This window comes from Apteryx mantelli, chromosome Z, assembly GCF_036417845.1.
Source record: "Apteryx mantelli isolate bAptMan1 chromosome Z, bAptMan1.hap1, whole genome shotgun sequence".
In the NCBI taxonomy this organism is placed as follows: domain Eukaryota; kingdom Metazoa; phylum Chordata; class Aves; order Apterygiformes; family Apterygidae; genus Apteryx; species Apteryx mantelli.
Window position 1 is genome coordinate 24,387,096 of NC_090020.1, and position 12,554 is coordinate 24,399,649.

General features: G+C 34.8%; 1 protein-coding gene across 1 annotated transcript in view; it reads left to right on the forward strand.

Annotated features, from left to right (window-relative positions):
• DENND4C (DENN domain containing 4C) overlaps positions 1-12,554 on the forward strand; it is a 70,861-nt gene that overhangs the window by 28,537 nt on the left and 29,770 nt on the right. The window contains exons 3-11 of the mRNA XM_067316737.1: positions 829-1,081; positions 1,958-2,027; positions 3,280-3,449; positions 5,010-5,251; positions 6,075-6,141; positions 6,777-6,835; positions 8,182-8,326; positions 8,702-8,877; positions 12,069-12,169. Of these exons, the coding sequence (XP_067172838.1) occupies positions 829-1,081; positions 1,958-2,027; positions 3,280-3,449; positions 5,010-5,251; positions 6,075-6,141; positions 6,777-6,835; positions 8,182-8,326; positions 8,702-8,877; positions 12,069-12,169 (1,283 nt within the window). The remainder of the gene's footprint in view (positions 1-828; positions 1,082-1,957; positions 2,028-3,279; positions 3,450-5,009; positions 5,252-6,074; positions 6,142-6,776; positions 6,836-8,181; positions 8,327-8,701; positions 8,878-12,068; positions 12,170-12,554) is intronic.

The following is a 12,554-nucleotide window of genomic DNA, read 5'->3' on the forward strand; positions in this document are numbered from 1 at the left end:
AAAATATGTGTGGGAAGATTGGGTGCAAAGGTATGCCTTGTTTAAGTGCAGTGAAGGATCTTTCTTGTTTTTTTGCTAAGAATACAATGATCTAAGCAGCAATTTAGAAGAACAAACCATGGAATTTAGATGGCTAAGGAAACAGATACAAACGGTGTGAATATATTTGCCATACAGGGCGGTAAGATATCTTCTGCTTTCAAAGACTACAGTCAACGTAGTTATTGTTTCTGTCCTTTTTGTGGAATGGATCACTATTTTTATATTTGTATATTTTTTAATCTGTCTTTTTTTCCTTAAGAACTGTTATCTAAACTATGAATATAAATCTTCACTGATTTGTTTCTCCAAAAATTGATCCAGGGAGTCTTCTGTTGTTCTCTCCCCAAAATTTCATTTTAAAAAGTAAGCTTGAAATGATTTTAGTGATGAAAACAATTTATAAGATGTATCCAGGTATAATGTGGGCACGCAATTTAAAACTTCTTTTAAATTTATAGTGCAGCATTTCTGCTAATCCAATAGCTGTATATTTATTTATGTGGCTTGATTTTTCTTTTTTCATAGTTATGATTTTTTTTCCCTGGAGATTCTTTATTTAGCATATATAAATACCTTAAAGTTTCTTTGCTTCATGGACCTGAGCAAGGACAAAATCTAAAATGCACTTTAGAATGGTGTGGTGACAGCATGCAAAGCCAGTGGCTACTAGATAGACAATTTCTGTGAATTTGCCCAAGTAACTTTATATATAAAATTGAATGTGCATAATATGTGGGTGTCTTTTTCTTTTCTTTTCTTTTTTTTTTCCCTCCCTCCTATCTGCAGAGTTCTATATGAAGGGAAGGAACGTATCATTTCAGGCTGCGAAGTGATTCAGGCTACTCCTTATGGTCGTTGTGCCAATGTTAACAATAGTTCAGCTTCTTCTCAACGGATCTTTATCACTTATCGAAGGGCTCCTTCAGTACGACCTCAAAATTCATTGGCAGTGACGGATATCTGTGTTATTGTTACCAGCAAAGGAGAAACCCCTCCTCATACATTCTGCAAAGTTGATAAGAATTTAAATTGCGGCATGGTGAGAATTTAAGTTTGTCTTTTTGTTTTGGGGGGGAAAAAAACCAAAGCAGTAGCTCTTTGAACTTGCTGGCTCTGTTATGACTGCATTCTACTGCTGTATCATAACTCTTTCATTTCATATACCATGTGAGAGACTTTAGTTTTGTAGTTCTTCTTCTGATTTTTCCTTAGGTGCTGTGAAGTATTTATTCAAACTGATTACTCCGTTTATCAGTTTGCATATTCATGCATAGTTCCTCTTTAGAAGTAGTGCAAAGGATTTTCCTTTTTTGTTTCTTAAAGTGCGGACACTCAGTATGAATCACACTTATTTTTTCTTTGTTAAAGCTTATGTTACTAAGAAGTGAAAGAACAGTAATTGGTGCTTACAGTCTGTTCTTGTACTCTTTTTTTTTTTTTCAGTCACTTTGTTTTTTAGTCCAATTTTAGTTTTCTGAGGCTGAAGCATGTGATTCTTCAAATGATAAAATGTGATTAGACAAACTGCCAAAACACTGTGTAACTCATTTCATAGAAATGCCATAAAAGCTTCTAGTGAAAACGTTTAGAATTTCACTCCCATTGATGAGATTCCCATTAGAATCTGATTTTTAAATAGCCAAAAAATTAGAAATGTGAAAGTTGCAAATAATCTGTTTCACTTTTCCTGTTCTTAGGTTGGAATAAGCCAAAGAATGGCATGGTGGTAGTGATTACTTTATGTAAATCCGTAATCTCAAAGGTGACCAGCCAACCAGTAATTTTATTCTTTAACATTTCGTATTTAAATGTCTGTTTTGTTTGAAAGTAACAGTACATTCAAATGCTTATACCTGATTTCTCTGCTGCCTGTTGTAATCTTTGTTCTCCCTAAGGTGATATTTGTGTCTTACAGTGGGGTTCCAGTGTATACCTTTGTTATAAGAAGTCTGTGCCAGCTTCTAACTCTCTAGCGTATAAAGCTGGTAAGTAATTTTAGAAGTAGACTGTGTAAACATGCTAACAGAAACATTTAAATGGTTTGATGAAATCAAATAATTAAAAAAGCTTAAGTGCTGTCTGTCAAAATTATATTTCTAGAGCATGTCAGTTGAAATCAACACCTGTAATGCCTTCTTTGCTTCCCCGGCTTTTTCTTTGGAAATAAAAATAAGCAAGGAACAGCACTACTCTATATTAATTTAGTTCATATCATGACAGATTTGGTAGTTTAGAAGCTTTAGCAGAAAGCTTAGCAAGTATCTGAGATGTAACAAAAGATTTCATATCTCATCTCTTGTGTTGGTGATGATGGAAACGAAGGAATAATTGGAAACTGCAGACAACCTTATTCATATTTACTTTTATGTCTCACAACTAATCCAACATCTTGCATTTAATTTGAAAGTTAAATATATTCCTTTTTTTCTGTTCCACATCTATTTGCTTGTTGCTTTAGTAAAGTGAAGAACATTCCAAACAATGAATGACAGGAAAATCCTCTCTTTTAAATCTCATTTTTATAATTTAATTTAAATTTAATTTAATGCATTGCCAGAGATTTTTTTTTTTCCAAAGAAGTCCAAGAAAAAAACTTTCAGTAGTTGTTTCTAATAAGTGTTAAACCTAAGAAATTCCTTTGAGGAATAAACTACCAAGTAGAAGTGGAAGTCAGAGAAAACAAAGTCACTGTATCATAAAATAACTAAATGAGCAACAATAGTAAGCTGATTCTTTTGTGCATACTTTCTAGCAGGTGGAGTTAGATATACTTCTGAAAACCTAATAAATAGTTGCTAATACAGAACACATCAACTGATTAGCAGAAAATGTGGTCAGCTAGTTCATAAGGTCTTGCTGCTGTTGCTATAGTAGATATATTATCACTTTCTTCCTAGAATTTCTTTGTAATATAATCCCCTTAAATGGCACATTTAAGTAGCCCAGGTGATTCCCAACTGGGTTAAAGTCAAAATCTTCACTACTTAGTTTTTACAATCTACTGTTACTTAAGCAGTTACCAAAAGGGAGACTCTCAGTTTAAAACTTCCAAATGATCATTTGGATAATTTAGCCTTACTGTTAAATGAGAGACTTTTTTCTTCTGCAGATGTAATCTAAAGCCTATTATATCCAGCTAAGCCGTAGATTTTGGTGTACAGTGTGGAAAATATATTGCTTACGTTATTTAGGGCTGGCAGATCAAATGCACTTACTCTTCCTCCTCCTGTTTCCAAGGCCTAATTTTCAGATATCCTCAGGAGAACTATGAGTCATTCCCATTGTCAGATTCTGTACCTCTCTTCTGCCTTCCTATGGGAGCTACTATTGAATGCTGGGACCCACAAACCAAATATCCACTACCAGTATTCTCAACATTTGTACTGACTTGTTCTTCTGCAGAAAAGGTATGGCTGCACACAGTGAACTTGTATTTTAATTGAAATGGCTGATACAGAGTAAAATGGACATTTTCTTTCATATTTGAGAAATACTACAAAAGAAATTGTTAAATACCTCCCTTATAAAAGTATACCTTGCCTTCCTATAAGACAAATGTAAGCCCAAACAAGAAATAACTGGAAGAGTTTGTAGTGGTTAGTCCCACAGAAGTAGACCAAAGTCACAGAGCCGGAATTTCCCTGTTCTTTCAAGCAAGAAGTTCCTAGCAGTGGAAAAGGAGTTTACCTGGTAAGGGGATGTTTGGTTACCATGTGTATTAATAGTGTTTAAGTTCTTATTGATTTCCCATTATTATCATAAAAGACTCTTCTGTGTGGGTCTATGTAAATGGGCTGTATAGATGTGAATAGGGAAATAGTCACCAGAAAACAGCTAGGCAGAGAGGAAAAGTGTGTGCTGAATGGTAGCATCTGAAAGGCTCCCAAGATTTTACGAGCACCAGAGACTAGTAATTCAGTTGTTTGCATGAATCGATAAACTCAGAACACCAGGGGTCTGCCTAGTCTGTACCAGGCCACCAGCATGCATTGGCACCAGCAATGTGTAGCATGACTTGGCCCACATCCAAGAAGGTGGTGGCAGCTATACACAAAGACTGCAGGTTTATAGATGCACCTGATGAAACAAGGGAGCACTTGTTTGATATCGGTCTCCCAGCTGTTGCTTCAACCCAGCAACAACTATAGGTGTATATGTGAACTGCGTGAGGGAGTAAGCGAATGTAATGCGTGATTAGTTATTTGCTATTAATAATAACAGTTTGACTCTATTAATGATAATAGCTTAAATTATAAAAGGTATGTTAATAAATATTGGTTGTGATCTGTCTTTTGCTCTCTCTGGATCCCCTGTTAGGGAAATTTACACACTTAACCATTTCCAAGCAAGAAGCAAAAGCATTTTGCCATGATATTAGTACTGATTTAACAAGGATGAATGCAGTACCTGCCAGGGTTTTTTTCTGAAAGAACGTATGTTGTGGTATACATCTTCCCCTCTTCCTCCTTTTGCTAAGCTTGCCAAGATAATTCAGTTAATTATGAAAATCTGACAAATAAGGAGGGAATGTTAGAAAAGATTGGAACCTATTTAATTTTATAAAATAAATAAACTCAAAGCTAAAATAAATTTTCTTGTTTAGTTTGGTAATACAGAAATATTATTGAACATAAGCATTTCCTGACATGATTTGATTTGTAACAGTCAATATATAGGGTCCTGTCATAACGTGAGGTTTGGTTCTTCTCTTTTCCTTTTACTGTGTATCAATGTTTTGTTGAGGAAAGTGCTGTGAAAAGAGGAAGAGAGGCACAAGAGATCAAAAGATTTTACATTTCTTTTATAAAAGTACTTTATTTATGCGTGTTACATAAATAGAAAGTAGCTTCAGGAGCTGCCAACAGAAGCATTATAGTACACCAAAGGCTTAAGTCTGCTTCAAAAATGCTAACCCAACCTTCTTTTTAGTAGTAGATCTACTCAGCTGTTTTTCTTCATCTTTTTAGGTTTATGGTGCTGCTATTCAGTTTTATGAGCCTTATCCCCGGGAACTGCTAACGGAAAAGCAACAATTGCAGCTAGGTCTCCTGACAGCTGTAGAGAGGAAAGTGGTTACTTCCAAGTCCATCAATTCTAACAAGTGTATCTGCCTTCTTTCACACTGGCCTTTCTTTGAAGCATTTCGAAAGTTTCTTATGTTCATCTACAAACTCTCTGTCTCTGGACCTCATCCTCTTCCCATTGAAAAGTATGTAAACCATTTTTCAAATTTATGTGTGCAGACAGTTGTATCAGTTCAAAGTGAGGTGATTTATACACACGGCACTTACTTAGCTGATGCTTGCTCCATGCTTTTGCTTTTAGCGTATACCTTATATTGTCCTGATAGAAGTAATTTTTACTTCCTTTTATGGGTGTTGGCTCTACAGTGCCAGAAAAATGAACTGGATTTTACCAGGGCTTTTCTGTTAGTTTGTCAAGCCTGCTTACCTTTTCTTTTACCCATGTCAGATAGAAAATGGCTGAGCTATAAGATCCATGCTAATGTTTGCAGTGCTGCATTTTAAATTATTAAATATAAGTTCAGGGACTTTGTGAATTAACAGTGACTATCTACTAGGTCTATTTCTAACCACGAAACTAATGCAAATGGATTGTCAATATACATAACTTTATAGAGGATACTTTTATTGTATGGTGTCCTATAAGATCACTTAAATATGATACTGTCTTCAGGACAGCGTTAGAGTTTTGGAAGTGAAGTATATAGTTTCTTCATCAACAACTCTGTAGCATGGAGTTTGACTGCTTGGGATTTTAAATGGCCTGCCTAAATCCCAGTGCATTCTTATCTTCTGCTTACATACCTAAAGCTGCCAGTATTATATGTCACACTAAAAATAGGTGAGTGGAGCTATTTTGCTTTCAATTTGCATAAAAAGGCTACTAAACTTATAAAAATGGCAAATAAATCTCAGCAATATTTCTAGGACATGGTACCCTAGTAATTACAAAATGTGATTGGTGTCAGTCCCTTGTGCTGCTTTTCTAAGGTCTTTTCTTCTTTTCAGGCACATATCCCACTTTATGCACAATATACCTTTCCCTTCACCGCAAAGGCCGAGAATTCTTGTGCAGGTAGGGAAAACATCTTCTATGTTTAGTCATGATAGTGGAGGATCCTCTTTCTTAGTTTTGGAAGCCCGGGTTCTTCCTTTAGGCTTTTACTCAGCTTTAAAAATTCCTCTTCTGGGAGGGAAAAGGGAGGAGATGGATGCAAACTTGGGGTGAAAAAAAAACAAAGAAAGACTTCAGATGGTACAACTGGCAGAATAATGCAACATGTGCTTTTGAAATCTCTATCATATATTACTCTCTCATTTTATAGGCAGCATTTGATTTACTCAGTGAGGGTTTTTTGTCTTTTTATCACTTGTTTACTTACTCCTGCAGGTCAAATGTTGCAGCCTCCTGGGGCATTGTCTCTAGTGATTCTCTGTTTAATCACCTAGCAGCAGTTACATGTCCAACACTGAGTCACAAACAGTTTCCTGTAACTTCTCAGAATCATTTCAGTGACTAACATAAGCTCTGTTGACCTAGTGAACAGAAGTGCCAAAGACTGTCTGTTTCATGTCTCTTGCATAACACTGTGACCCTCAGTCTGCCAAGCATTTTATTAGGTTATTTGAAAACACATTTAGATTGGAGTATTATACTGTATTAAATTTGGAATTGTCCTTATCAATCACTTACTATTTTATATTTTTCAGCTTTCTGCCCATGATGCATTAATATTGTCTCAGCCAGTTTCTACACCCTTGCCGTTAAGGTATCGTTATTTGTGTTTTAAATCTATACTGCTTAAGAAAATAAGAGGCTAATGGCAATGAGGCATTATTAGCTCTTATAAACAGAAAATTCAATATGTGTTTATAATGTTATATGGTGTGGCTCTTTTTGGTGCAGTCCTGTCCCTTATGAAAGGATAATATCACCAATTATTCTGAAATGAAGATGGTTTGCTAGGTTATTGTAGGAACAGTGAAGAGAGAAGCAGGCTGTGGGGGAAAAAAATACATATTTGTGTGTGTTTGTGTGTGTGTGTGGCTTACTACACAGATTCCAAAAATACTTTTTTAAAAAAACATATAATAAAACAATTTAGTATCTTGTTTTTTCCCCTCTTCTGATCCAATGTTATGTCGAGCAGTTATGTGAAATGAAACAATGCATAACTGTGCAAACATCCTGGAAATCTAAAATGTACCTTAAAATTGATTATTGTGATTGAATGTTGATGCAGTCTTTGTGAATACTGCCTGCATCTTCTGGGCAAGAGCTCCCAATGTATGTGAAATGGTTTTGGGTTTTTTGTTTGTTTTTTTGTTTAAAGAAGAAAAAAGCATTCTCCCTTTTTATTTGATTTTTTTCTTTAAACATTGTCATATAATATTTATTTAAAAGAATCCCATGTTTAATCACATCTATTACGCAACCACCTAAGTGAAAAAGAGGAGCAAGCCACCAAATTTTTCCAATGGCAGTGTTGCATATGCCCGCTCTTACAGATTCCACTTGAATTCATAAATGTCTATGCAGTCCAAACAAATGAAATAGACACTAAATTGTAGGAATTAAATGTGTGTTGTATCAGAATGATGGACTGATTTTTGCCTGACTGTTATTAGAACTTGGTACTGTGATTCTAAGATTAAATGGATATTCTTGTTCTTGAGTTCTTGCCTGAAATAACCCCATCAAATGAAGCTACTACTGTCATTTTATGCTTGGGTTAGTCATTAACCAGTTAGATTGATGTTTTGCCATAGTAATAAAGTAGACATTGTGATGACAAGATGCCTGTTCCTTAGCCATAAACAACACATCTTAGCAGTAGCATAGTTGTGCTTCTTTAATTATGTTTTTTTAATTTAGTTGGTTTCTAGCAGTGGAATTCTTGCATGGGTAATTACTTATTAGCTAGATAAATATTTGATGTGTGGTAATGACATTAGCACTACTCAGCCAGTCAGTCCCCAACAGGTTTCAGAAACTCGATAGTAATGCTTCTTTTCTTTTTCTTTCTCTCTCTCTCTTTTTTTTTTTTTTTTTAAGGTTTTTAATGTTTAAATCCTGTAACCTTCCCTTCTCTTTCCTCTCCTTTCCCCCCTTTAGTGGAGCAAACTTTAGCACTCTGCTCATGAATCTTGGACCGGAAAACTGTGCTACTCTATTACTTTTTGTATTACTAGAAGGCAAGATCCTCCTCCATTCTCTCAGACCAGCTGTGTTGACAGGAGTTGCTGAAGCTGTAGTAGCTGTAAGTACAAAGTGTTCTGTACAGCAGTGGAGGAAATCACTGCTAACTCTGTAATAACTGAATGCTGCTAGGCTTTCTTAAGTTAAAATTGACGCACTAAATAATCATTTTTCCAGCGCTAGCATTTAGTTGAAGTACCCTAGTATGTTTGTTATAATTTTTATAACTATTGGAATGATCAATATTTTTGAATAGATAATTAAGAAATGTGCTATATAAATAAGCGATCAGACTTGAAGACTGTTTCTTCTGACAATGTAGCAGGGCTCTTAGCAATTTTATTTCAGCCTTCTGTATGTACCTTCACTTGTTTTTTATGGTACAGCGTCCCTTGTCCTGTTTTAATATGTTGATTTCATTTAATTTTTCTTTCAGATGATATTTCCATTTCAGTGGCAATGTCCATACATCCCCCTCTGTCCTTTGTCTCTGGCCACTGTGCTGAGTGCACCTGTTCCATTTATTGTTGGAGTAGATTCACGATACTTTGATCTGTATGATCCACCACAGGATATTGTGTGCATTGACTTAGACACAAACATGGTGTACATGTAAGTTCTGTGGGTTTTTTATATTTATCTATGGTGGAGAGAATTGTTCAGATATAATTTTATTAGAACTGTTTTGTCTGATATAGTTTCGTTCCTGTCTATCCTCTGTCCTCTTTCTAATGCTTCATAGCAAATTAAAATATATTAAGCCAAGAGTCAGCATTTAGGGCTGCCTGTAGAAACGTGATGCAGATGTTGCTCTAAATGTAACAATGGTAGCTTTTTTTTTCAGTTCCAGTAATACTCTTTAGGGAAATAGGATATAATCTAGAAAAGAGAAAGAAGAGTGCATGTTCTATGCCACATGACTTCTCACATTTTCACCTTGCTCCACCACTTTTGAATTTGATTTACCTGACTCTGGTCAGTGAGTATTTGTGAATATTAAAGCTTCAGGACCCCTTAGGATAGCTTTTGATGCTGGCTTGCACTCAGGGCACCTTAAATCAGTGTTTTGTTTAGGAATGTTATAAAGAAATTCTTTTCACATACAAGAGCTGAATTCTTCATAAGATAAATTGGGCAAAGCTTTGTGTATTGACTGCAGTCAATCTAAAACATTTTCCCTAACTGTTAGTTTTTAATGGTTTTCTGAAATTGAAGGTGTTGCATTAACAGTTTCTTTGTGGCTTCTCAAAAAGAAGCAGATTCAGAGTTACTTTTTTCTGTAACATATTTAAATGACAGTGCAAATAATGGGTTTGAAAACAAGATGGTGTTTAATTTAGTAACTTGATGAAATCAAGTTTCATTTTTGGATTATTTAGATCATAAGTAGAAAGAGACGTCTAAGATATTTCAAGATGAGGATGAATGTCAGTAAATAAAGTGCATGTCTCTTCTCTGCGAAAATATATGTCATATTGTGTCACTTTTTTTTTTTTTTTTTTTTTTTAACTCTGGCTTGATTTTTCATTTTTACTCACTTGAGTTAGAATTAGTCATTTCATCTCTGGGTCAGTTGAATGCTTCCCTGCTTTTCATTGTGTCAAGAGGACCCTTCCTCTGATGCTCTATTGAAGCTTCCTTTAAATTACTGAAACAGCTGTTTTTATTAGGAGCATGAAAGGAAATAGTACACAGAGCATTTTGTTTATTTTTCATCTTGTTATTTTCTCCTTCCCTATGTCCTCATTAAAAAACACTGTAAAAAGCATTTTCATCAGTGTATTTCAAAGTATTATATCCCCAAAAGAATAATTTTAACAAGTGTTGTGAAAAGAAGAATGTATTGAAGAAAATTGAAGAAGGTAATTCATTTATATGAAGATATTCTTTTTAGTTAAAAATACCTGAATGTTTTTGTCATAAGTAGAATTGAAGTTGAAGAGTGGGTTTCAGAAAAATGATGTAGATAGGAACAGTAGGATATTTAATAGACAGAGGTGAATGCCAAGATTCTGTTGGAATGAGTCATTGAAAGACCAAGTATAAACCTTACTTGGATTGCTTACTGATTACTGAACTAAAATTCTTCTGGGGCTGGCCTCTTGTGAGGCATTCCACTAAAGATTTTAGAACCTTTTCCTTTGCTATCTTTAAAGTCCCCTCTACCCCCAAACCAATCAGCTGATCTTTTTGGCTGTTGTTGCCCATCTTATATGGGCACTCATTTCTATCACTTATTTGACTTACAGAACAGTTGAATATCTGTAACTGTTGACATAAGTAAATATGACCTGTTGGTACTTGCATTATATGCAAATTTTTTTTAACTGCAAAATGGGGATATTTTTCTATCTTGTAAAATTTTTCTGTCTTATGTAAAATCAAATCTCCGTAAAGCACTCTGTGTTGATGATAATGTAGAATTCTAAAGTATTACATTATTAGTGAGTGAAGACGTTCCATGCAGTTATGCTGCTGCAAAACTGAAGGATAACCAGTTCAGTATTTTCTAGTACATCAGTCTGTCTTTTGAGAGCAATTTTGCTAGTATCTTCTTTATGATAATCTGAAGCTTTATTTACTGCCAAAAATTGCTGAATGCCTTTTATTCATTCAGCATCTTCTTTAGTGTCTGTTGTTGGATGTTTTCAACTGTCTCCATAAAAGTAACATTGAAAGCTGCTTAAGGAAAGTAACCTTTTTAGGGCACAGATTTGAGAGTTTGTTTTATTTTTATGGCAAGATTTTTCCTCTTGCGTTTTTGGAACAGTGCAGCTTATTCTTATGTTGTTTTTAGGCATACCATTATGGGAAGAGGGAAGGGAGAAGAAATCCTCAAGCACACTTTTTTTTTGTTTGTTTCAAACAGAAAAACTTCAGCTCACATCTTAAAGTTCTATGTCTATGCCAGTTTAGCAAATAACTGAATGAACATTTCACTATGAAGTGCAAAACAAGCAATGACAGTATTATCTTATATAGTGATAACTTATGTCTTGTGGCTAGTTCACTGTACTCTGTGCTACAGAAATTCTCTCCAGTCTTCCAGAAAAAGGCTTAAAGGTGTCAGGATATACTCCCAACCCTCTTGCTTTATATCAGTCTGCTAAATAAGGTCTGGCATTGTACCCATTGTCTTGCTAACAAAGGTGAGCATCTGTTTAAGCCAATTTACTCCACTGCTTAATCAACTACATAATTCTCAAACTGAACTGAATTCCCAGTCTTCCTAATCCCTGCTAGCCTATTCTGGAAATGGAAACGGAGTTATTGTATGGCAGGCTGTAGTGTATCATATGACCATAAAGTTACCAGACTGGTTTTCTAAGATTTTACAGTAACTTAAGTTCATGTTGTTGTGTTCCAGACTGCCTTTATTTTGCATCAGTAGCAGTATGTCAAGTTTACAGTAGTATAAACCTTGCATATTAATCACATATGGATTAGTGTGCTTAAATAATATTTGCAAGATTGATAAAAGATTTTAAGAGGGAAATTGGCCAAGTGAGACTCCAACCAAAAAGTCTAAATTAAGCCTAACTGCAAATCCTCCTTGTAGATTGGAGAAGGTTTGACTCATAATTCAGTTAAGACTTCTCCATATCTGAGGAAATTAAATTCTTCATTTCAGTTATGTTGCTTCATCTTTTGTTTTTGACAGAGGGGACAGTCGCAAGATTTATTTCCAATGTAACTTCCTTTTTTAGTTAAGTTCTTCAAATAAAGTAATTAAGGCCAATGGAAGCTATTTTTTAGATCATGTATGGATTTTATATATCCTTTTTTCCTCCCCTGTATTTTAGATCAGATGATAAGAAGAGCACAAACTGGAAACAGTTTCCTAAGAAGCCATGTAAAAGTCTGCTCAGCACCTTAAAGAAACTGCACCCACAACTGGCAGCAGGTGAAATATATCAAAACAAACAAACAAAAAAACCAACAATAAAAAAAGGAGGGGTAAGAAGAGAAACTGCCTAGAGCAGGGAAAGCAAATATTCCAAGAAAACTACTAAATTTTCTGATAGACATCTACAACTCTTAAATAAAAATTAATGTATAAATGCATGGGTCTCTATCGTATATGGTATGGGTTTTTTTTGTTGTTTTTTTTCCCAGACTATTGTTTTCTTTGCTCTAACTTCTTCAAATTTGAGGTATATTTAGCTTTTTTAGCCATGGCTTATTTTTAAACTATATTTAAGCAAAGCTTCAGCTGAAACATGTTTTTGGACCTTGGCCTAAAACATTAAGTTACTGTCAAAAACAACAGAAGGAAGGAGGATGTGAGT